The sequence below is a fragment of the Triticum aestivum genome, chromosome 6A (assembly GCF_018294505.1).
Source record: "Triticum aestivum cultivar Chinese Spring chromosome 6A, IWGSC CS RefSeq v2.1, whole genome shotgun sequence".
Lineage (NCBI taxonomy): Eukaryota > Viridiplantae > Streptophyta > Magnoliopsida > Poales > Poaceae > Triticum > Triticum aestivum.
Window position 1 is genome coordinate 79,602,060 of NC_057809.1, and position 26,135 is coordinate 79,628,194.

Below are 26,135 nucleotides of genomic sequence, written 5' to 3' on the forward strand. Positions count from 1 at the left end.
CCTCGCCCCCCTGGATTCGTCCCTGATCGACAGTTCAAGAATGGGACACACATGGACCAAGCAGTCGAACGCGTACGTGACGGAGGTCCGGACGTCCGCAAACCTTCTCCGATTTGCTGTCGGCTTGCAGAATTCAGACACACGTTAGCGCACATTTACGAGACGGCGTTGGATAGCAAAAAAGAATGTCCGAACAAATCGATCCCAACGTTTGCGGGCAATTTGAGGAGGTATAGCTTTGGAGATGCGCTACCAATGTTGGCGAAAAGTGTGGGGATTGGGTATCCATAAAAGGTCAATTTTATCCTTTTCGCCAAAGAAATAAAATCCATTGCACTGACAATACGGGCAAACCCTGACCCTCCTTCTGCCATTTCTACCTGTGTCTTTGGCCCTGTTTGAATCCCTATGTTAGAGTTAGTTTTAGTTAGTTGGGGCTCAAATAACCCAAAAGTATCCAAACATGATGGGTTAGTTTGGGTTAGTTGGATCTAACCCACCCAAAAAACTAGCCCACACTAGAGGAGCTTATTTGGGTTAGTTCTCTTGGACCCACTAGAAAAAATAGTAAAAAAAGTTACCCCTCCCATTCAAATAAGGTCCAAAGTAGTCAAATGATTGAGAAAGAATATTTTATTGTCAATCTAACCCTACCATCCAAACAGCTTTTTGGTTAGAGTTAGTTTAAGGTTAGTTTAGAGTTAGAATCTAACTCTAACCTCTAACTGAGTTAGAGTATCCAAACAGGGCCTTTCTCTGCAAAGTGGGTCCGGTGCTCTGTTTTAACTGGCAGTGAGCCAGTCCGTAAGTCCCATCCATTGACCGGCGCCTTGTGTTGACCAGTCAGATCGACCGCCTCCTCTCCTCCATTCCTCCCTTCGTTTTTACCCCGTCGTCGTCTTCCCCCCTATTCTCTCTTATCCCCACCGCCGTTCTCCTCCCGCTTTGTCGCCGCTCCCCCCGTACCCGACGACGACCGCCCGAGCGGAGGGGAGGGAGAAGTACCATCTCACGCAGCCCATGGCGTCCCGACGTGTTCGCCTTGTCTGATCGACCGCCCCCTCTTATTCCCTCTTGCTCGGCACAATCGCGCACGCGGAGGCGGGTAGGTGGGTCGCAGGTCTGGCTAGGGCGGAGGCGGAGGTAGATCTGTAGGGCGGGGAAGATAAGCGAGGGCGGGCCGGGATGAGGGGGGAGGCCAACGGAGGGGACCGGCGGCCGCGGGACGAGGAGGAGCCGCCGCAGCAGCCGGAGGAGGAGCAGGACAGGACGTCGAGGCCGTCTTCCGGGCAGCAGCAGCAGCCGGCTGCGGCGGGGGCGGCGGCGACGACGAGGAGCGTGGGGTACGTGGGGAAGCACCGCCTCTCCGCCGCCATCCAGCGCCTCGACCAGGAGCTGCAGTCACTCCAGGTACTCCCGACTCCGCCTCTCCGCACCCCCTCCTCCCCCGTCCACCCGTCTTCTCCAGCCGATGCATCGATCCATAGCTTCATCACGTAGTATACATGCCAAATCCAGAACCTCGCTCCGTTCGATGATAGTATTTCGCACAACAACTCGGCAGCTTAAAAAGCGCGATCTGGATCTTGTAGAACCCGGTTCTACTCGTAGAATCCACAAACCTTGGTGGTTGCCATAGTTAGGGTTGTTCGAGTGTGTGACACCAAATAAGGAAACGAATGTCCCTTTATCTCACGTTTTCCCCCTGAATGTTCCTGATTGAAGAGTCAAAGGCAGAGTCACCCGATTTCTTTCTAATTCAAGGCCTCTTCTAATCGGTGATAGAAGTAAAGTCAAGGTCCGTGCCACTGTTAGGCAACACGCCTACACCTGTAATAGTACTACCTTGTTTCCAGGGCATCTACGATGCCTTTTCTGTATGCCTACTGTCCGTGGATCTGGATGTCCACCAATCACCAATGCCGCCCATCCTAAGCCACACATGACATAGCTTGTACACGGCATTGGCAGGAACAGACGTAGTACCGGAGATGTGATGTCCTTGGTGAATGTTTGTTAACTATGTCTATGTGTAGCACCGTGCATGTCCTGTGTACCCCGATCTGTCGGGGGTTGACAGTTTGTGCTGTGTGCACGGAATAGGATTCTTCATAATTATCTAACGTACTTCATAGACGTTTTTGTCCTTGGTAACTGAGTAGCGTGTAGTACCAAAGGAGCTTTTTATAGATATTACATATTTTGCCTCCATTTCAGTATCATTTTCCCTAAATGACCTTCTTTGGACTTGATTACCCTACTGGCACCTCCAAACACTTGCACTTATGCCACCAGAGATATGGCAACATTTATATTGGCATTTTTATGGGGTAGTGGCGCCACTTCAATTAGTGTTTCTAGGTCGCGCCATTTTTTGATGGTGTATAAGGTTGGATGCCGTTATGTAGGTGCCGTCGGATCAGTTGGGGTCGGCGCTGCGGTATCTTATACTAATACATATATATACTCGGTGTGTGATAGAAGCTGGTGCTAGCCTAGATAGTTGGCTGCCCCGCAAACTGTACAGATATGCCACTTTGGAGCAACCAACATGTATATATGTGTCGTTAATTTCCATCAACACATAAGAAGGCAATACTTGAGCTCAAGAAGCAAGCAGGTTTCCCCTTCGTGTAGGATATTTTTTTTCTGAGCCACAGGGCACAAGGCCCTTGTTCCATTGCATTTTGCATGAAACATCATACAGTGTACAGCACCTTACCATAAAATTAAACATTGCTAACGCAGCACCTGAGTTAATTCTATCCAAAACATTCAACAGCCACATGCATAAACATGTCCTCTGTACCCCGATCTGTCAGGAGTTGACAGTTTGTGCTATGTGCACATAATAGGATTCTGCATAATTATCTAAAATAATTCATAAACGTCTTATCTAAAGTACCAAAGGAGCCTTTTATAGATATTACATCATTTGCCTCCATTTCGGTATTATTTCTAAATGGCCTTTGTTTAGACTTAACTACCCTACTGGCCCCTCCAAACACTTATTTGCACTTCTGCCCCCAGATATATGACGCCATTTATATTGGCAATTTTAGGGGGGGAGTGGTGCCACTTTGATTGGTGTTTCTAGGTCGCACCATCTTTGATGGCATATAAGGTCAGATGCCGTTATCTAGGTGGGGCTGACGCTGCGGTATTGTATATTAATAGAGATACTCAATGTTAGAAGCTGGTGCTAGGCTAGATGGTTGGCTGCTCGCAAAGTGTACATTGTGGGTTCGAATTCTCACCCCCCCCCCTTTCTTTAATGTGTCAGTTTGGAGCAACCAGCATGTAATATGTCTCGTTAATTTCCATCAACACATAGAGGAGGCGATACTTCAGCTCAAGTAGCAAGTTGTTTTCTCTTATTGTAGTTTTTTTTTCTGAGCCACAGGGCACAAAGCCCTCGTCCCATTGCATTGTGCATAAAACATCATACAGTGTACATCACCTTACTACAAAATTAAATACCGCTGATGCAGAACCTGAAATTAATTCTATGATTCTATCCAAAACATTCAACAGCCACACAGGTATAAACATGACCACCCTGTAGGATTTATTACGCTCTATTTTATTCGTCCGGTCATCATGCCATAAATGAGCATACGTACAAGGCAGACACACAAACTGGAGTCGTCCATTGATGGGCTTGGTTACTTGGACACCAAAAGGGACCCAACAAAATCAACTGGAGAGAGAGGTACATTACAGATTACACACAGATGTTTATGATAAAATAGTGAAAAATACACTGGTAGCGTTGATTAATGATGCAGATGTTTCTCCCTGGTTCCCGCCATCTTCGCGGCTATAGCATAGTATCATAACACTTGGGAGGACAAATTTGGCCACAAGCACGTCCCCAACCTCGAACCCGTTCACGAAATCATGCCTTCTAAATATCTACATGCTGGACATGCTTAAGATCGATGGAGAAAAACACTGCATCAAGAGAACATTTTCTTTTCTCGTTCAAGAGATAACGATCGATGCGATCTGAGCACACTTTGTATTTCTTAGCTTGAAATAAAATAGCGAAGGAGAGATGAGGAGTGCACGTCTAGTAGTAGGAACAAACACAAAGCTGCAACAGTTTTTCTCTTCTTATAGAATTTATTTATTAACTTAAAGCACAAAGAAAATCGGAAAAAGGAAAAGAAGAAACCTAGCCAGGAAAACACAAAGCGACAGCAGTTTTTCTCTTCTTATAGAGTTTATTTATTACCTTAAAAGACCAAGGAAATCGGAAAATAAGAAGCCTAGCCAGGAAGAAAATAAGAAAATCGGAACAGGGAATACAAAGATGGTTAGCCAGGATTCGAACCCATGACCGGTGAATAGCTAAAACAGCCAACCGTCCACGCTAGCGGTGTCTTGTCTCGTGTGTCACGGTGGTGTACATATCTTGGACTGCATGATGGCGTCTGAGTTCTGACCGTGTACTCCATCGAGGCTGGTACGACCTAGAAACAACAATCAAAATGCACCCGCCCCCCTCCCAAAAAAAAAGGCCAATATAAATGGCGCCATATCCCCGAGGGCCAGAAGTGTAAAATGAGTGTTTGGAGGGGCCAGCAGGGTACTAAAGTCTAAACGAACGTCATTTAGAAGAAAAAAAAAATCTCCTTTTCACACTTTTGACCTGTCGAACCATGCATATTTCTGCTGGATGGAGGGTTATCTGGAAATTGTCCGTGATGCTTTTCCAAGGAAGTTGCTACTGGAACGTATAAATGTGGAAGTGTTCGATATGATTGTCCACATTATCCCTGTCTTTCAGTTTCTATCTCTGGCAGTGAATCTTTTTTTTTTGTTACGTCGTATCTACTCTCCTTTACCATGAATAGATAACAGAATTTTTCCAGAAAGAACTCTAACCTCTAAATTCTTTTCCTCCCTTTACTGGAACTGTCGTCTAAACAAATGAATTTTAACATTTGTAGAATTATTTACATCATGAATTTGATTTAAGGACATGAGGGGACATCTGAGGAGTTTACATTATTTTGATACGGAGGTAATACTAGATAGATCATTCAGTAGTCGCAAAAAAGAAAAGGTTGAGCATTCAGGTAGATATAAAATGTCTGTGCAAAGAAATTATCATTTCTCTCTTCCATGCTGGATTCTTCAAGGAGTTATGGCAGGCTGTGGTCTTTACTCCGTCATACCAATGATTGGCTATAGAAACAGGGAGATTTCAGTGAAGTCCTGAAATTGGTCATCATGATGAATTTGTACCAATGTCCACCAGATTATGATCAGACTGATCTGGTCTGTTATTCACAATCATGTTTCTTCACAGTATACCAATCGAAAACAAAAGAGGTTCGAAGATTTAGAAGTCACTCTTCTGTTTCCAGCCATGTTTATTTTAGATGTTAGGCTAAAAGTTCTAACAAAATAACCATGATAAGTGATCTAGCATCCTTTGGGGAAGAAGTTTATGGATTTGATCATTAGCATGCTACGCTACAGGTTGAAATTAATTATCTCTGATGTATATTGTGTTTTGTGTATATGACACAGGATGAATTGAATGAGCTTGAAACCATGGAACCTGCATCTGCGGCATGCCGGGAGTAAGTAATTTCAAGTATATCGCATATGTTTCCCGTGCTCTTGCATTCCAGTTTGTGATTGTTTTTCCTCTTGACTAAGCCAGGGTGATCACAAGTACTGAAGGAAAACCTGACCCGCTTCTTCCAATGTAAGTGCCACCACATCTTATTCTTGCCAGTATCTCACCCTAGGAAATCTGACCGTATGAGCACACACACACAAAGTGTAACACGGTCGCATTTTTGCAGCACAAGTAGCCCGGAGAACTCTTCATGGGACAGGTGGTTCCAGCGCGTGCGAAGCTCTCGCAGCAACAAATGGTGGCAATCCAAAGGCTCCGATTTTGCCTAGCTTTCGCCGAAGCTGAGACAAGCTGTGTGCAGATTGAATCGACCCCAATCCGTATGGTCCATCGTTGGCCTGGCAACAGAATACAACCCAGTTTTCTTGAGAATCGTTGTGTATGTAATCCCTAACAAAAACATGAATGTATCCTCATTAGTCCTGATTGCTGTCCAGAAAATAGTCCTGTAATTCATCTCCCTCAGGTGCTGACTAGCTATGTTCGATTCTGGTGGTCTTGGAGCAAAATGGTCCTGTACTTTTGGGCAAGTTTGTTGACCTTTGAGCAAAATTTCTCATGTGCATCTAATTTTGTCGAAAATTGCGGAAGCACCGCCTTTCGTTCGATTTGGCTAGTTGTGTTTATTCAGTGATGAATGATATCTCCAAACATGATTGTGTAAAATATTGGGTCCACGATCTCTCACTGTCGTGTGGGGACCGCATGTAAGAGTACACCCGAAGCATCTCTCGCTGTCATGTGGGACCAGCTTGCAGGAGGGTCTACTTGGATCATGAGCGCCATCATCCATCCACATCCACTCTTCGATTCTCCGCTTCTCGCCAACCTCAACCCGCCATGGCCTCCACCGTGGCCTTCACCCCCGCCGTCGCCGTCGGCGCCAATGTGCAGCACTCTCGGAGGACCTCTTCGCTGCGGCCCGTCCCGAGAGCCAGGCCCGTGGCCGCGAGGGCCAGCGCCGAGCGGGACGGGGCCGCGGCGGCCGTCCAGGCGCGGTCGGGGCGGACCATCGAGGAGTGCGAGGCGGACGCCGTCGCCGGGAAGTTCCCCGCCGCGCCGCCGCCGACCAGGCCGCAGGCGCCCAACGGCACCCCGGAGATCAGGCCCCTCGTACGTCACATCCCCTCTCATCCGGGCATTTGCCCAAGTTCCAATCGCTGTGCTGAATTGTGGCCATGTGGGTGTTTGTTTGATGTGTGTGTGCAGGACATGGCGAAGCGCCCTCGCCGGAACCGGAGGTCGCCGGCGCTCCGGGCAGCGTTCCAGGAGACCAGCATTACCCCCGCGAACCTCGTCCTCCCTCTGTTCATCCACGAAGGTTGGTGATTGGGATACTGAAACATGGTTGGTGCAAGCAACTGAGATTGGTGGGTACAGTTTGGTTGATTGGTAGTTTGGTACTGATGTGCAGGTGAAGAAGACACTCCCATTGGAGCTATGCCTGGGTGCTTCAGGCTTGGATGGAGGCACGGGCTTCTGGAAGAGGTACCGAGCTTACCGCAGTTTACATGATTCGGTGCCATTGGAGCTATGCCTGAATTATGATACATTAGGTGATTTTCTGTAGTAAGGACATTGCTGTCCATATAACTTCAATATCACCATACTAGAAACAGTGCATGTATATCCATACGAGTTTACGACGATAGTTAATAATGCGCTGGAAAATTAGCAACTATTGTCACACCCTCTTGTTCAAGTCTTAGTTAGCTACATCTATCTTCAGGAAGAAATCAGTTTTGTTGAACTGCTATTATTCACAGGTGTACAAGTCACGCGATGTTGGTGTTAACAGCTTTGTGCTATTTCCAAAGGTTCCTGATGGATTAAAGGTTTTGCCAGAAACATAAGTTTTTTTCGTCTAATTGAATTGCATAGATCATATGGAATAACATAGACGTCCTTTGTCCATCAGACGCAAACTGGAGATGAGGCATATAATGATAATGGTTTAGTGCCGCGAACAATCCATCTGCTCAAGGATAAGTACCCTGACATTGTGAGTCATGTGTTACATTTGATAATCATTGTCACATTACATCATTTATGCTAAATGCTAACATGTCCGCTTCTCACCATACTACCTGTTTAGGTTATCTACACTGATGTTGCTTTGGATCCGTATTCTTCTGATGGTCATGATGGCATTGTGAGGGAAGATGGTTAGAATTTATTCCTTGCAGATTTGCTCCCAGAGAGATAATATTTGAAGTTTACTTCCATTCATTGCTTCAGTTCAGTGTGATATCCTGAGAATTTTACTTTGCATATGCTAACAATCTAATCATATTAATATAACACTCATTGCTTAATACTGCTACTGTTGTAGACTTGTAGTGCCATACTGATTAAAGAAAACTTTATTTCTTCTATCGAGACCAAGAGAGCATACCTGATTTGGAAGAATGTTGAGAAAAAGTAGTGTTGTATAGGCTTTACAGGCATATGAGCCCGTTAGATCATGCTTGAGTTGCACTGTTAGAGTATACCTGATTTTTTTTACATTATGTTGGATGATGTTACCGGAGGCTGCAGTTATTACTTTTTAATCATAGTTTGTGTGATTGATATTGATTTATACTTTCCGAAGTAAGCAGCTTTGGAGGAGTTTTGTGACTGATAAATGAGTTCCATCAAAGTTCAACTAGATGCTGTTTGTATAGAAATGAAAGGAATAGAACATCAATCTGTTACTTCTGACCATGTAGATTATGGGAAAAAATTGCTCGTTTCCCCCCTGTTTACATATGAGCTGAGGGCACCCCCTGTTTACATATGAGCTGAGGGCATTAAATTCCACAACGGAGATGTTTGCATGCCAAGTCAATTGGATGTGCATTCCAGTTTAGTAGTTCGTACCAATAAAAGTATGTTGGTAGAAATGTGCTCTTTTTCTCGATAATGGCACTTATTAATAACCATGTTTCCATTGGCCTTTTATCCCACTGCAGGAGTCATCATGAACGATGAAACAGTCCATCAGCTGTGCAAGCAGGCAGTTTCCCAGGTTCCCTTTCCTGAATCGGCCTTGTAGTCATGGGCCTCCTGGCTTAGTATACCTTTGAGTACATACTTATAGGAAACTTTGCTGTTGCTAAATAGGCTCGAGCTGGTGCTGATGTTGTCAGTCCTAGTGACATGATGGATGGTCGTGTTGGAGCAATTCGGGCTGCTTTAGATGCGGAGGGTTTCCATGATGTCTCCATCATGTCCTACACTGCCAAGTACATACCTGTCCTGAAATAGAACCTACTGTTGTCTTATTATATTTGATAATTTTCTTCTCCCCTTGACTACAAATTGCAAGTAGGATCATGTGTATGATGTATAAGCTATGATATTGCAGGTATGCTAGTTCATTTTATGGTCCATTCCGTGAAGCTTTGGATTCAAATCCACGATTTGGAGACAAGAAGACGTATGTACCTAACCTTAAAACTTGTAGTTACATCCAGTGTATAATTTAAAATCATTATATCTAAGTGACCTAGTACACGCTTTGTTGATTCTCAAGTTATCAGATGAACCCAGCCAATTACAGAGAAGCCCTTATAGAAACTGCAGCAGATGAAGCAGAAGGAGCAGACATTCTTCTGGTAATTCTGTTACTTTGTATACAGAGTGCTCGATCATCAAAGTCTTTGTTTGTTTCCTTGCTTGTGTAGCGTACTAAAAGCTATGTTATCATTTGTCAGGTGAAACCTGGATTACCATACCTGGATATTATCCGACTTCTACGGGATAATTCAGCCCTGCCGATTGCTGCATACCAGGTTAGTTTGCAAGCTTTTTTACCTGCAACCACATCTTCCATATTTCACGTGAAAGCAGAAACCATTTTCTTAGCGTCAGGTACAATGTTGTTGATGAAGCCATTTTCAGGGCCACATGTACTGCATAGTGCCACCTAGATTCGTCTTGTTATTTTCTCTTTACCCAGAAGGAGATTTAGGTTCATGTGTAACAAAAGGACTGGCGGCCAAATGATCTTTAGCAATAAGCAAAGCAGACATTTTCGATATCGTTTTCTCAGAAATAGCTTCTGGCCTCCCCTTGAACCCTGTCCCTGTCTATAACACCACCCTGAAACTGATCTCCAATATGAATGCTCCGGAGAATCCCCTTGAATCTGTTTTGCACGTCCTCCAATGCGTATCGCCTGCCTGACCCTACTACACGTGATCATTTGAGATGCACTAGTAATCTGTCAAACAGATCAATGCCACTTATTTCGACGCATTTGTTTGTAACCGCATGATGGTTGCTGTGTTCAGGTGTCGGGCGAGTACTCGATGATCAAGGCCGGCGGCGTGCTGAAGATGGTGGACGAGGAGAAGGTGATGATGGAGTCGCTGCTGTGCCTGCGGCGCGCCGGCGCCGACATCATCCTCACCTACTTCGCCCGCCAGGCCGCCAACGTCCTCTGCGGCAGCAAGCGGCCGTAGCTCATCACGGAAGTCGATTTCTTGTAGTAGTAGCACCATGGCCATGGCGCTTCACTGCATTGCAGAGTATGTGGCGCGGCACGGCCATGCTCTCCGGTAGATAGAGGTTTGTCACCGGCTTCGGTTTGGTGTAATTAACGAGGCTTTATTTTTAACTGATTTTAGGGGTGGTTTTTTAGAACTGATGAGAGGTTTGCGAGAAGGAGACGCTCGTTCGTGAGCACTGACAGGTGGGCCCGCCAGGCCTGCCTGCGTGGGCCGGGCCGCCGGGCTGCATGCACGGGTCAGCTTGACGTTCCGGTGACATCACCGGCTTTTTTGAATTGCACGCGACCTGGGGCACCGCCCCCCTGCTCTGCTCCCACTGTGTGCTCTGCTTCCGTAAATTTCTCCGGGGCTCACACGCACGCAGAACACCTGCACACACAACAGCGCCAGCACATTCAGGGCCGGACGGCGTCTGCACACTCCTGCGCCACCACCACCACTGCTCCTCCTCTATTATTTGCATCATGACATTTCACACCGTCTCTTTTCTAGTATAACCGCGAACGCTTCGCACCGTCTCTCTTTTAGAACCATTTCACACTGCCTGTTAACAGGAGTACTACTGTCTACTGTACTTACTATATATTTCCCTCGCAGAAAAGAAAAGACAATGGAAATCTCAGGTCCCCTCCTCGCTTCTTGTTTGACTATTTTCCTACCACGTGTTTGGTTTACCGAACACACATGCCGATGCCGCACGCTCGTTTTCTTTCCACCATTTTTTTTGCTTCAAAGGATCAGTGTGCGGGTGCCCGCTACACTTGTTCGGAAACTTCATATGGTCGTCGCTATGGGCCGGGATCACCAGATCAGATCATGAGAGTAGTGGAAGGTCAACGGTGGGTGCTGAGGCAGACCCAGTTGACCCAAGGCCCCAAACCAATACTGGCTCACTGGTCGCTGCCTGCTTTCTTCTTCCTTACTACGAGTAGCATTTGGCAAATGGGACGTACATGAGCAAACGTGTACTTTGCTCCGGTGGACGTACATGAGCAAACATCTAACTACACATTTTCTTTCGGAATCTCATCTGAGAACACTTGATTACTGCCTGTTTACAAGAGGTCCGTACTGCTACAACTTAGGACAGTGTTATTTTATCTTGGATCCGCCGCCGCCCCACGATGAAATGATGCCCAGCAGCAGGCCAGCACCCACCAGCCACTTCCTCGCCATTCACAGCGAGCGCTCGCTCGCTCGCTCGCTCAGTCCCCCTTGTCTGTCTCCATGGATGGATCGATGGGCACCGACAGCGACACCACTTGCCCCTACCCCGCCTGCTTTGCCCTTGGCGCCTTGCCAATGGCCAATGCCGTCTACCCATGCGTGACGGCCGGACCGGCCCAGTGCCGGGCCCTCCATGATAGAAATGCCCATGCATGCATGTACGTACGTCGTCCTCTTCCCCCTCCCCCCACCCCCACGACAAGTACAACAGCAAGGTGGCGGATGCGCTGGCGAGCGGGCGCACGGAATGGATGTCTGATTTGTTGCAGCATCGCGCGGCTGGCGTGAGCCGGGAAAATGCCATGGCCTTTTCATGTGCAGTTCTGAGTTCTGGGGGAGGGACCAACCCGTGTGCGCCCCGCACCTGCGCCTGCTCCCTCGAAACGCCGCATTTTCATCTTGATCCGATTCCTCTTTTGCGCGGGGAGAATTTCGATCTGAAATTACGAGAAGGAAGAGCGAATTGATGCCCAACATTCTCCCTCTCGGTTTCATTGCTGCTCTTTTTGGCCGCTGCGCTTCTGCGTCTCCTCTACGAGTAATCAACCCGTGTTCAGAGTTAGGAGGAGTACACTTTTGATCATCATGTATCAGATCGAGATGTTTTACTGCAGTAGATGAAGGTGCCACTCATTCTGTTATTGCAGGCTCGAAGATTACACATCCAAATTAATTTAATAAATCCGGGCAGAAAGAATACATAGGAGGGCCTCTTTTAACTCCATCCAATCTCTCTCTCTGTAGATCGTGGATCGAATACTCGCAACAAATTCAGAAGAAGGAAGAAGAAGAGATGAAAAAGAAATCCAAGGTGGAAAAAAAATACTACGGGTGACGGCGGAGCGAGCGCGAGGTGAGGTATTATACTGGCGGCGATCGGCTGTTGGCGGCGGCTCCGGCGGTGGATCGGGAGGAATTAGTTGTACGGCTTCATTGGCGGCGGCGGCGACCCGTATGCCACGCCGTACACCGGCGGGAACGGCAGGTTCGCGCCGGCCGGCGTCGGGTGCCCGGTGCTGCCGCCCTGGGACGGCGGCGCGCAGTGCTCGGGCGTGGACGGCGTTGTTGCTCCCGACGACGGCGAGGACGGGGTGCCTGGGTGCGTCTCTGATGGAGGCGTGGTGGTGGCTGGTGTCCCCGGCGAGTGGGGAGGCAGCGCGTAGCCGGGGTACTCCGTGGGCGGCGACGGCGTCTGGTGGCTGCCGGAGGGCGTCGTGGGGCCGTACGAGCCCGGAGGCGGCGCGTACCGCCCGTCTGGCTTGTCGGCCGAGGTTGGGGGAGGCGGCGCGTGGCCTCCTACTGGCATCGGGGTGCCTGACGAAGGAGACGGGTACGACGGGGTCCCCGGCGTGCTCTGCGGCGGCGAGTGGGATGACGGGGTGCTGGAGCTGGACGGCGGCGTCGGGTACGATGGAGTGGTTGAGCCCTGCGGTGGTGATGGGGTGGTGGATCCCTGGGGCGGCGAGTGGTACGACGGGGTGCTGGAGCTCGACGGAGGCGTCGGGTACGACGGCGTGGTCGAGCCGGGTGGCGATGGCGTGGTGGATCCCTGGGGCGGCGAGTGGTACGACGGGGTGCTGGAGCTGGACGGCGGCGTCGGGTACGACGGCGTGGTCGAGCCTGGTGGCGATGGCGTGGTGGATCCCTGGGGTGGCGAGTGGTATGACGGGGTGCTGGAGCTCGACGGTGGCGACGGGTAGGACGGGGTGGTGGATCCCTGATGCGGCGAGGGGTATGCCGGCGTGCCGGAGCCCTTGGGAGGCGAGTGGGACGACGGAGTGGTCGTGCTTGACGGCGGCGACGGGTAGGACGGGCTGGAAGGCTTGCCACCACCGGGCGTGGTGGGAGTGGCAGGAGTGTACGCCGGGAACTGGCATTGCGCCTTGCTGCAGTCGAACGGGTGGGAGGCCGCGGCGGCGCACTGCGCCGCCGGCCGCTGCGCGGGCGCGCCGGGGATGCAGTTCCACGCGCCGTCGGCGGTGGCCTGCGCGCAGCCGGGGCGCGAGGTGATGAAGTTGTCGGTGTAGGTGAAGTTCTTGAGCCCGGCGAGGCCGCAGACGGCGGCCGGCACGGCGCCCTCGAAGAGGTTCCCGGCGACGTCGAGCTCCTCGACGGCCGCCATCCCGCCGACGGCCGCGGGGAGGGCCCCCTGGAGCCGGTTGCCGCTGACATCAAACACCGTCACCTTCTTCAGCAGCCCCACCTGCGGCGGGACGCAGCCGGTGAGCATGTCGTCGATGAGCACGATCTCGTTGAGCGTGTCCGCCATCCTGCCGATGGAGGGCGGGATGCACCCGCCGAGCCGATTGTGCGCGAGCACGACGACGGAGGCCGGCGAGTTGCCGAGGTTGGCGGGGATGGGGTTGCGCAGGCGGTTGGAGTTGAGGAAGATGGCGTCGAGCGGGCGGTCGAAGAGCGCCGGCGGGATGGAGCCCTCGAAGTCATTGAAGCGGAGGTCGAGGTACCTGAGGGACGGCAGCGCGAGCACCACCTCCGGGAAGGCGCCGACGAAGCGGTTGTTGCTGAGGTCGAGCTCGTGGAGCAGGCGCAAGCGGCGGAAGGTGTCGGGCACGACGCCGCAGAAGCGGTTGGAGTTGAGGTGCAGCAGCGCCAGGTCCGGGAGCCCCAGCGGGAGGGAGGCGGGGATGTAGCCGGCGATGTCGGCGTGGTTGAGGTCGATCCCGGCGACGGTGAGTGGTGCGCCGTGGTAGGCGGCGGAGGGGGCGGGCGCGCAGTAGACGCCGTTGTAGCGGCAGACGTCGGGGCCCTGCCAGTTGGCGGTGAAGTTGGCCGGGTCGGAGAAGATGGCCGTCTGCTTCCAGGCCTGCAGCGCCGCGTAGGCCGCCCGCAGGCGCGGGTTCGGGAACGGCCAGCCCGCCGGCGCGTCGAAGCGGGTGGCCAGCGACGCCGCGTACTGCTCCGGCACGTTGCCCTCCTGCTGCGCCGCGGCGAACGCGCCGAGCAGCGCGAGCAGGAGCAGGAGCGCGAGCGGCGGCGGCATGCCGCGCCGGATCATGGCTGCGTTGAGCTGTGATCTGGGGAGAATGGAGAATGTGGCTGGATGCAAGCAAGAGCAAGGTGGAGGAGAGCGAGGGAGGAAGGAGGTGAGGGAGGTCGGGATCAAGCGGGGGGAGGGGAGCGTGGTGATGAGGTGTGAGGGCAGTGGCATTCAGGGCGGGTCACATGGGGCGAGAGGGAGGGGTCACATGGGGGAGCTGCTACGAGCTAGGAGCATGTATGATGCTGCGACGAGGCGACGCGGCTCGTGGACGACGGCTGGCTGGCGCGGCGTCGGTCCGTCGGCGAGGAGGGCCGCGTTTCAGCGTGTGGGGCTCCGCGTTTCACTGCTACTGCTGGCACTCTCTTATTTTATCTCTTCTTCTTTTTTCTTTCTTTTGCATGGGGATGACGACGGGGATGCCATGACCATTCGCGTCTGCGTCTCCAGGGTGAATGATTCATGCGATGGCCAAGTTGGAATTTCATAATGCCACCGATTTCTCGCCGGACGATTCGACCTGTGTTCATTTTGATTTTGAAGAACTTCACAGGAAACGTCTCGGGCCTACGCCGTGATCCGGGCATTTTACACGCGAGTTCTCCATGAGCCAGGTTGGCGCCAAGAATCGTCCCAACGAACGAATAAATTCCGGCGTTTCGAACGGGGTTCGTTAGCCAGCCATTAATTTAGCCCAGTCACCACTCACCAGTGATCACACCACATGCGTTACTAGTACCAATTTGGCTCAACAAACCTACAGTGCTTCCACCTACAACACTCCACGGCCGGCCACCAACATGCAGCAGCGGCGGTACCACTTCAGCAAATCAAATGGCCAGCAATCGATCAACAATCATGCACGCGCCGAAGCACGTACGCTCTCCTCTCATATACTACATGCTCTGGCGACACCGGTCCTAGTCCTATACCAAAATTTGATTGATTGATTGCTGGCCACCTAAGCAACACATGCATGCAACTCTTAAAGCGCAGATCTCCTCCCATGGAGCCTCTCCCCTCTCCCACCATCAACAAAAAGACTTGCATCATCAAAAAAAATTTAAAAATTTATCAGCAAGTCCAGCCCAGCGAGCAGGCAGGCACCGACCACGCCGTTGGAGTCTTCTCACCTACCGTTCCAAACCAAACAGTCCTGGGGTACCGCCGGGGGCAACTAATTACGCAATGCAGCAGCAGCCAGCGGGAGGCGATTAGGTTAGGTTAGCGAGGGCCAGATCGAGGCTAGTAACGTGCTCGTCAGACTAGTATAATGCGCCCGCCACTAATCAACAGCGCCTCGTGATGCGCTCCGTGCCGATCGCCTCGTGGGCTCACGGCGCAGAGCTGCAAACATTTTTTTTACTGATGACCAGTTTGGTTCACTGGCTAGGACTTAGAGCTTCAAATGTTTGAATTAGTCCACTACTACGTACATGCACTCTCGTATGGGATGGACACATGCATGCACACCCACGCGGATCGGATCGTTGCAGGCAGAGGTGTCAGTTGTTTACTGCAGTAAGTTACTCAACTGGTTGCTTCGTAGCCGTTTGATGAGGCGTTACTGTATTTATTTATCTTTGCGATTCAAACAAGAGCTACATTAACTTTTCTTTTTGAAGACAAGACTGTACTCCTATTATCAGTTCATGAAGCTCATCGGGTAATTTTTTTTTCAATTCAGCTCCATTGGGACCTGAGACCGATCGGGTATGTCAGATGGAAGCGTTCCTACTCCTCAATGAGGAGCCGCGTTGGTTTATATTGATATGAGACAGAAACAGCCCCTGTCGTGGCTTACAAGGCAATACCGATCGATCACGATTCGGTTGTTACAAGAGAGGAGGAGATAAGCTAAGAGAGAGAGAGAGAGAGAGAGAGAGAGAGAGAGAGAGTAGAGTTTGTTGAGATTACAATAGGTAGTTCTATCTATATTTCTAACACCCTCCCTTAATCTCAACTATCCTATATTAAGATTTCTCTTGAACTCCTCAAATGGTTTAATTGACAATGCCTTGGTGAAGCCATCTGCTACCTGATCTTTGGAGGGAATAAATCTTATGTCCAACTTCTTTTCTGTAACCCTTTCTCTCACAAAATGAAAATCAACTTCAATGTGTTTAGTTCTTCCATGGAACACTGGGTTAGCAGAGAGATAGGTGGCTCCCAAATTATCACACCATAAACATGAAATGCGGTGTTGCTTAACACCCAACTCATTAAGTAATGATTCCACCCAAATGATCTCAGGAGTTGCATTGGCTAGTGACTTATATTCAGCCTCTGTACTTGATCTTGACACTGTAGCCTGTTTTCTGGCACTCCAAGAAATAAGGTTAGGACCAAAGAATATTGCAAATCCTCCAGTTGACCTCCTGTCATCACTGCATCCTGCCCAGTCAACATCAGAGAAGGCACTAACAAGAGTGGAGCTGGAACGTTTAAACTGGAGTCCTAGGCTTACAGTGTATTTTATATACCGTACAATTCTTTTAACAGCTGTCCAGTGTACAGTAGTAGGTGCATGTAGATACTGACAAACCTTATTAACAGCAAATGATATATCTGGTCTTGTCAGTGTTAAGTACTGTAAGGCACCCACAGCACTCCTGTACCTTGTGATCTCTTCTTCCTTTAGAGGCTCCCCTTCAAAGGCTGACAATTTTTCTGAAGAGGACAATGGTGTAGGTGAAGGCTTGCAATCCTTCATCTTCATGTGAGTCAGAAGCTCAGTAGCATATTTCTCCTGATTCATTACTATGCCATGTGGAATCTTCTTCACCTCAATGCCCAGGAAGAAGTGTAGATCACCAAGATCTTTCAAGGCAAACTCTGAACTTAAGTCATGAAGTAAAGCATTAGTAGCACTTGATGAAGAACTGGCAACTATAATATCATCAACATATATCAAAACAAATATGACCGTGGTTGCCTTATTGTAGATGAAGAGTGATGTGTCAGCCTTAGATGCAACAAATCCAAGGCACCTTAGGTGAGAGCTTAGCCTTGAATACCATGCTCTTGGTGCCTGTTTCAGGCCATAAAGAGCCTTATCAAGCTTACACACATAGTGGGGTGTTTTCTTGTTTTCATACCCAGGTGGTTGTCACATGTAAACCTCCTCTTCCAGAACACCATGCAAAAACGCGTTCTGTACGTCTAGCTATCTCAAGCTCCATCCCCTGAAAACAGCAATAGCTAACACAAGCCTAATGGTTGCAGCTTTAACAACGGGACTAAATATGTCCTCATAACCCAGCCCATAACGCTGTTTAAAACCTTTCGCGACTAGACGTGCCTTGTACCTGTCAATCGAACCATCTGCCTTTTTCTTGATTCTATATACCCACTTACAGTCAATAACATTTTTACCTCGCTTCTCAGGTACAAGGCGCCACGTTTTATTTTTCATGAGTGCAGAGTACTCTTCATCCATTGCATTTTTCCACCTTGGATCTCCAAGTGCATCTTCCAATCTAGTTGGCTCTCCTGCAACACATAACATGCCATAGCGTATAGTACCATCTGATCTAATTTTTGGATTTTTTATACCTTTTTGAAGACGAGTTGTGACACGTGAGGCTGGCACCGGCTGTAGCTGAGCAGATGACCGCGTCACAGAAGATCCAGATGATGCAGATTCTCTGGATCCACTTTGCGTAGCTGATCCGGACCCTGATTCTGTAGCCTCTGGTGTGTTCGCGCCAGACTCTTGTGCCACAGCCTCGCACGACGTAGAAGATCCCGTAGGTGTCGCTGTCACCTGATCCGCACGCGTGGGCAGCCACGATCCCGAGCCGATCGTCTCAGGCTGGAGACCGGTCGTGGTGGGCCACCCGCACGTGGGTCGCTGAGCCGGCCCACTGCCTGGCGACATGGCGTGCTGGCCCTCGCCTCTGGTGGGCGCGCGATCCAAGGTTGATCGCGACGCGCGATCCAAGGGTGCCTGACGCTGTGGTGTTGCAGGTTGCTCCGGATCAACCTCGTAGTCTGCGCCTGCCTCTTCTTCCTCCAACACATGAAATATGGGGCCATTTTGTGCCAAATCTTGATCATTTTGAGCACCATTTTCTCCTGCGTTTTCTCCAGGACCCTGCACAGGAATAGATGCACCACTAGGACTGGTTGAAGTGTCATATTGGTCAGTACAATCGTCGCCCCCTTGCTCAAAGTTCCGAAGGTTTGGGGGAAGAAGCAAGATTTCTTTCTTAAGAATGGCTCCGGCGTTAGGATGAAGAGATGCAAAAGGGAGAATGGACTCATCGAAAACAACATCACGAGATATATAAACTCTGCCACTAGAGACATCTAGGCATTTTACTCCTTTGTGAATGGGACTGTACCCCAAGAAAACACACCGTTTGGAACGAAAGGCAAGCTTGCGCGAGTTGTATGGCCGTAGGTTAGGCCAACATGCACAACCAAAGACACGCAAAGACTTGTAATCTGGACTAGTGCCAAAAAGGCATGTGATAGGGGTCTCAAATTTAATGACTTTGCTAGGGAGTAAGTTGATGAGATATGTGGCAGTTAAGAATGCTTCATCCCAGAATTTTAGTGGCATAGATGCATTTGCGAGTAGAGCTAGGCCTACTTCAACGACATGACGATGTTTTCTTTCTGCAGAACCATTCTGCTGGTGCGCATGAGGACATGCAACATGATGAGAAATACCAAGTTGCTGGAAGAAGGAATTCAGTTTCCTGTATTCACCTCCCCAGTCGGTTTGCATGGCAATGATCTTAGTGTCTAGTTTTCTTTCAACAAGATTTTTAAAGTTTGTGAAAACTTGAAACACTTTAGACCGTTTCTTAAGAAGATAGATCCATGTAAACTTGCTATAATCATCAATAAAGCTTACATAGTATGAGTATCTACCGACCGAAGTAGGAGCTGGCCCCCAAACATCTGAGAATACTAGTTGTAAGGGTGCAGTAGATATGCTAGTAGATACAGGGTATGTGAGTTGATGGCTTTTAGCCTGTTGACACGGATCACAAACCGACTCACTAATCTCATGAGAGAAGAGAAGTTTATTCTTACTAAGAACAAATTTAACAATGACTGATGAAGGATGACCTAATCTACTATGCCACTTGGATGATGAAGGCTTGACAGCGACAAGCGCTTGTTTATTTGATGATGATGACGAAGAAATAAGTGGGTAGAGACCTTCCATGCACTTGCCTCTAAGCAGGATTCTCCTCGTGTCCAAATCCTTTACCAAAAAGAAATAAGGATAAAATTCAATAAGGACACGATTATCTAAAGTAAAACGATGAACAGAGAGAAGATTTTGTGAGGCTTCAGGGACATGAAGAACTTTGTTTAGATGCAAGGTTTTTTAGGGGTTTTGACGATTGAATGACCAATGTGAGCAACTTTCATACCAGAACCGCTCGCGGTGTGCACTTGATCATGTCCATGGTACTTGTCCTTGAACGTCAATTTGTCCAGCACGCTGGTGATGTGATGTGAAGCACCGGTATCTGCATACCAGTTCGTGTCGACGCCATAGGAGCTGGTCACCATGTTTGCATTCTTCTCCTCGGGTTCATCTTCATCATACCTATGCCAGCAATCACGAGCACCTCATGGGTGATGTTTGTAGCAGATTTGACACTCTGGATAGTCATGTTCCTGCTGCTGCCGTTGTTGTTGTGGGCGACCGCGGCCACCTCTGTCGCCGCCATGGCCACCAGACGGAGTCGGGGAAGGACGCCTGCGTCAGCCGCGCCCCCTGCTGCTGCTGCGCCCGCGGCCCCTGCTGTAGCTGCGCCCACGTCCCCTGTAGGCCAAGTTTGCAGAGGTTTTGAAACCCCCATCAGGGCCATCGCCGAGCATCTCGACTCGCTGATCGAACGCCGCGATCTGAGCAAATAGATCGTCAACCGTGATCTGATTCTTGATTGCACCAATAGCTGCCACAACAAGATCATAGTCTCTGTCAAGGCCGGTGAGGACATAATCCACCATCTCTGGATCCGAGACGGGGCGTCCTGCCGCTGCGAGCTCGTCCCCTAGATTCTTCATCTTGGATATGTAGGCGCTGCTGGACATGGAACCCTTCTTCGTGTTGGTGATTGCAATCCGCAAATTGGTGATGCGAGATTGGGACTGCGATGAGAACAAGGTGGAGATGGCAGTCCAGAGATCAAAGGTTGTCTCCTTGCTCGCAACTTGGACGAGGATCTGTTGGGGAACGTTGCAGAAAACAAAAAAATTCCTACGTTTCACCAAGATCAATCTATGGAGTCAACTAGCAACAAGAGGAGAGTGCATCTACATACCCTTGTAGATCGCGAGCGGAAGCGTTCAAGAGAACGGGGATGATGGAGTCGTACTCGCCGTGATCCAAATCACCGATGACCAAGTGCCGAACGGACGGCACCTCCGCGTTCAACACACGTACGGAGCGGATGACGTCTCCTCCTTCTTGATCCAGCAAGGGGGAATGAGAGGTTGATGAAGATCCAGCAGCACGACGGCGTGGTGGTGGATGCAGCAGCGATCGCAGCAGGGCTTCGCCGAGCTTCTGCGAGAGGGAGAGGTGTAGCAGGGGAGAGGGAGGCGCCAAGGCTTGAGGTGCGGCTGCCCTCCCTCCCCCCTTTATATAGCCCCCTAGGGGGGTGCGCCGGTCCTAGGAGATGGGATCTCCTAGGGGGGGCGGCGGCCAAGGGGGTGGAGTACCCCCCAAGGCAAGTGGAGGCGCCCCCTCCCCTAGGGTTCCCAACCCTAGGCGCATGGGGGGCCCAAGGGGGGGGGCGCACCAGCCCACTATTGGCTGGTTCCCCTCCCCACTTCAGCCCATGGGGCCCTCCGGGATGGGTGGCCCCACCCGATGGACCCCCGGGACCCATCCGATGGTCCCGGTACAATACCGGTGACCCCGAAACTTTCCCGATGGCCGAAACTACAGTTCCTATATATAATTCTTCACCTCCGGACAATTCCGGAACTCCTCGTGACGTCCAGGATCTCATCCGGGACTCTGAACAACTTTCGGATTACTGCATACTCATATCTATACAACCCTAGCATCACCGAACCTTAAGTGTTTAGACCCTACGGGTTCGGGAGACAAGCAGACATGACCGAGACGACTCTCTGGTCAATAACCAACAGCGGGATCTGGATACCCATGTTGGCTCCCACATGCTCCTCGATGATATCATCGGATGAACCACGATGTCGAGGACCTAATCAATCCCGTACTCAATTCCCTTTGTCAATCGGTACGTTACTTGCCCGAGACTCGATCGTCGGTATCCCAATACCTTGTTCAGTCTCGTTACCGGCAAGTCACTTTACTCGTACCGTAATGCATGATCCCGTGATCAACCACTTGATCACATTGAGCTCATTATGATGATGCATTACCGAGTGGGCCCAGAGATACCTCTCCGTCATACGGAGTGACAAATCCCAGTCTCGATTCGTGCCAACCCAACAGACACTTTCGGAGATACCTGTAATGTACCTTTATAGTCACCCAGTTACGTTGTGACGTTTGGCACACCCAAGGCACTCCTACGGTATCCGGGAGTTGCACAATCTCATGGTCTAAGGAAATGATACTTGACATCCAGAAAAGCTACAGCAAACGGACTACACGATCTTTGTGCTATGCTTAGGTTTGGATCTTGTCCATCACATCATTCTCCTAATGATGTGATCCCGTTATCAATGACATCCCCATGTCCATAGCCAGGAAACCATGACTATCTGTTGATCAACGAGCTAGTCAACTAGAGGCTCACTAGGGACACATTGTGGTCTATGCATTCACACATGTATTACGATTTTCGGATAATACAATTATAGCATGAATAATAGACAATTATCATGAATAAGGAAATATAATAATCATTTTATTATTGCCTCTAGGGCATATTTCCAACAGTCTCCCACTTGCACTAGAGTCAATCATCTAGTTACATTGTGATGAATCGAACACCCATGAAATTCTGGTGTTGATCATGTTTTGCTCTAGGGAGAGGTTTAGTTAACGGATCTGCTACATTTAGGTCCGTATGTACTTTACAAATCTCTATGTCTCCATTTTGAACACTTTCACGAATGGAGTTGAAGCGACGCTTGATATGCCTGGTCTTCCTGTGAAACCTGGGCTCCTTGGCAAGGGCAATAGCTCCAGTGTTGTCACAGAGGAGAGTCATCGGGCCCGACGCATTGGGTATGACTCCTAGGTCGGTAATGAACTCCTTCACCCAGACTGCTTCATGTGCTGCCTCCGAGGCTGCAATGTACTCCGCTTCACATGTAGATCCCGCCACAACGCTTTGCTTGCAACTGCACCAGCTTACTGCCCCACCATTCAAAATATACACGTATCCGGTTTGTGACTTAGAGTCATCCAGATCTGTGTCGAAGCTAGCATCGACGTAACCCTTTACGACGAGCTCTTCGTCACCTCCATAAACGAGAAACATTTCCTTAGTCCTTTTCAGGTACTTCAGGATATTTTTGATCGTTGTCGAGTGTTTCATGCCGGGATTACTTTGGTACCTTCCTACCAAACTCACGGCAAGGTTTACATCAGGTCTGGTACACAGCATAGCATACATGATAGACCCTATGGCCGAGGCATAGGGGACGACACTCATCTTTTCTCTATCTTCTGCCGTGGTCGGGCATTGAGCCAAGCTCAATCTCGTACCTTGCAATACAGGCAAGAACCCCTTCTTTGACTGATCCATTTTGAACTTCTACAAAATCTTGTCAAGGTACGTACTCTGTGAAAGACCAATGAGGCGTCTCGATCTATCTCTATAGATCTTGATGCCTAATATATAAGCAGCTTCTCCAAGGTCCTTCATTGAAAAACACTTGTTCAAATAGACCTTTATGCTTTCCAAGAATTCTATATCATTTCCCATCAACAATATGTCATCCACATACAATAGGAGAAATGCTACAGAGCTCCCACTCACTTTCTTGTAAATGCGGGCTTCTCCATAAGTCTGCATAAATCCAAACGCTTTGATCATCTCATCAAAGCGAATGTTCCAACTCCGAGATGCTTGCACCAGCCCATAAATCGAGCGTTGGAGCTTGCACACCTTGTCAGCATTCTTAGGATCGACAAAACCTTCCGGCTGCATCATATACAATTCTTCCTTAAGGAAACCATTAAGGAATGCCATTTTGACGTCCATTTGCCATATCTCATAATCATTGAATGCGGCAATTGCTAACATGATTGGGACGGACTTCAGCTTCGCTACGGGTGAGAAAGTCTCATCGTAGTCAACCCCTTGAACTTGTCGATAACCCTTAGCGACAAGACGAGCTTTATAGATGGTCACATTACCATCCGTGTCTGTCTTCTTCTTAAAGATCCATTTATTTTCTATGGCTCGCCGATCAACGGGCAAGTCAGTCAAAGTCCATACTTCATTTTCATACATGGATCCTATCTCGGATTTCATGGCTTCCAACCATTTGTCGGAATCCGGGCCCGCCATCGCTTCTTCATAGTTCGAAGGTTCACCGTTGTCTAACAACATGATTTCCAAGACAGGGTTGCCGTACCACTCTGGTGCAGAACGTGTCCTTGTGGACCTACGAAGTTCAGTAGCAACTTGATCTGAAGTTTCATGATCATCATCATCAACTTCCTCTCTAGTCGGTGCAGGCACCTCAGGAACATTTTCTTGAGCTGCGCCACTTACCGGTTCAAGAGGTAATACTTCATCAAGTTCTACCTTCCTCCCACTTATTTCTTTCGAGAGAAACTCCTTCTCTAGAAAGGACCCATTCTTGGCAACAAAGATCTTGCCTTCGGATCTGAGGTAGAAGGTATACCCAACAGTTTCTTCAGGGTATCCTATGAAGACACATTTTTCCGACTTGGGTTCGAGCTTTTCAGGTTGAAGTTTCTTGACATAAGCATCGCATCCCCAAACTTTTAGAAACGACAGCTTAGGTTTCTTCCAAACCATAATTCATACGGTGTCGTCTCAATGGATTTCGATGGAGCCCTATTTAAAGTGAATGCGGCAGTCTATAAAGCATAGCCCCAAAATGATAGCGGTAAATCGGTAAGAGACATCATAGATCGCACCATATCTAATAGAGTGCGATTACGACGTTCGGACACACCATTACGCTGAGGTATTCCAGGCGGCGTGAGTTGTGAAACTATTCCACATTTTCTTAAGTGTGTGCCAAATTCGTGACTCAAGTATTCTCCCCCACGATCTGATTGCAAGAACTTGATTTTCCTGTCACATTGATTCTCAACCTCACTCTGAAATTCCTTGAACTTTTCAAAGGTCTCAGACTTGTGTTTCATTAAGTAGACATACCCATATCTACTCAAGTCATCAGTGAGGGTGAGAACATAACGATAGCCACCGCGAGCCTCAACACTCATTGGACCGCACACATCAGTATGTATGATTTCCAATAAGTTGGTTGCTCGCTCCATTGTTCCTGAGAACGGAGTCTTGGTCATTTTAACCATGAGGCATGGTTCGCACGTGTCAAATGATTCGTAATCAAGAGACTCTAAAAGTCCATCTGCATGGAGCTTCTTCATGCGTTTGACACCTATGTGACGAAGGCGGCAGTGCCACAAGTATGTGGGACTATCATTATCAACCTTACATCTTTTGGTATTCACACTATGAATATGTGTAGCATTACGCTCGAGATTCATTAAGAATAAACCATTAACCATCGGAGCATGACCATAAAACATATCTCTCATATAAATAGAACAACCATTATTCTTGGATTTAAATGAGTAGCCATCTCGTATTAAACGAGATCCTGATACAATGTTCATTCTCAAAGCTGGCACTAAATAACAATTTTTGAGGTTTAAAACTAATCCCGTAGGTAAATGTAGAGGTAGCGTGCCGACGGCGATCACATCGACCTTGGAACCATTCCCGACGCGCATCGTCACCTCGTCCTTCGCCAGTCTCCGCTTATTCCGCAGCTCCTGCTTTAAGTTACAAATGTGAGCAACCGCACCGGTATCAAATACCCAGGATCTACTACGAGTACTGGTAAGGTACACATCAATTACATGTATATCACATATACCTTTTGTGATGCCGGCCTTCTTGTCCGCTAAGTATTTGGGGCAGTTCCGCTTCCAGAGACCACTTCCCTTGCAATAAAAGCACTCAGTCTCGGGCTTGGGTCCATGCTTTGGCTTCTTCCCGGCAGCTTGCTTACCGGGCGCGACAACTCCCTTGCCGTCTTTCTTGAAGTTCTTCTTACCCTTGCCTTTCTTGAACTTAGTGGTTTTATTCACCATCAACACTTGATGTTCCTTTTTAACTTCTACCTCTGCTGATTTCAGCACTGCAAATACTTCAGGAATGGTCTTTTTCATCCCCTGCATATTGAAGTTCATCACAAAGCTCTTGTAGCTTGGTGGAAGCGACTTAAGGATTCTGTCAATGACCGCGTCATCCGAGAGATTAACTCCCAGCTGAGTCAAGCGGTTATGCAACCCAGACATTTTGAGTATGTGCTCACTGACAAAACTATTTTCCTCCATCTTACAGCTGAAGAACTCGTCTGAGACTTCATATCTCTCGACCCGGGCATGAGCTTGGAAAACCATTTTCAGCTCTTCGAACATCTCATATGCTCCGTGTCGCTCAAAACGCTTTTGGAGCCCCGGTTCTAAGCTGTAAAGCATGCCGCACTGAACAAGGGAGTAATCATCAGCACGTGTCTGCCAAGCGTTCATAACGTCTTGGTTCTGTGGGACGGG

At 49.1% G+C, this 26,135-nt stretch overlaps 3 protein-coding genes across 4 annotated transcripts; 2 read left to right on the forward strand and 1 right to left on the reverse strand.

The window, feature by feature from the left end:
• The first annotated feature begins 871 nt into the window (after positions 1-871).
• Positions 872-6,264, forward strand: LOC123132167 (guanine nucleotide-binding protein subunit gamma 2). Of its 2 annotated transcripts, XM_044551932.1 has the most exons (5): positions 872-1,410; positions 5,542-5,594; positions 5,678-5,722; positions 5,823-5,841; positions 5,877-6,264. In XM_044551932.1, the coding sequence occupies exons 1-5, from the start codon at positions 1,186-1,188 to the stop codon at positions 6,048-6,050; spliced, it is 516 nt and encodes a 171-aa protein (XP_044407867.1). In that variant the 5' UTR covers positions 872-1,185; the 3' UTR covers positions 6,051-6,264. The 2 variants fall into 2 exon arrangements, with proteins under 2 accessions (XP_044407867.1, XP_044407869.1); XM_044551934.1 differs by having other exon boundaries at positions 887-1,410; positions 5,823-6,264.
• A 172-nt stretch (positions 6,265-6,436) lies between these two features.
• On the forward strand, positions 6,437-10,285 carry LOC123132166 (delta-aminolevulinic acid dehydratase, chloroplastic). The gene is made up of 12 exons (XM_044551931.1): positions 6,437-6,769; positions 6,866-6,977; positions 7,071-7,144; positions 7,423-7,491; positions 7,575-7,658; positions 7,752-7,821; positions 8,611-8,666; positions 8,762-8,883; positions 9,006-9,077; positions 9,174-9,255; positions 9,355-9,432; positions 9,934-10,285. The coding sequence occupies exons 1-12, from the start codon at positions 6,497-6,499 to the stop codon at positions 10,102-10,104; spliced, it is 1,263 nt and encodes a 420-aa protein (XP_044407866.1). The 5' UTR covers positions 6,437-6,496; the 3' UTR covers positions 10,105-10,285.
• Positions 10,286-11,997: 1,712 nt separating this feature from the next.
• On the reverse strand, positions 11,998-14,724 carry LOC123132165 (leucine-rich repeat extensin-like protein 4). The gene has a single exon (XM_044551930.1). The coding sequence runs from the start codon at positions 14,546-14,548 to the stop codon at positions 12,296-12,298; it is 2,253 nt and encodes a 750-aa protein (XP_044407865.1). The 5' UTR covers positions 14,549-14,724; the 3' UTR covers positions 11,998-12,295.
• Positions 14,725-26,135: the final 11,411 nt, after the last annotated feature.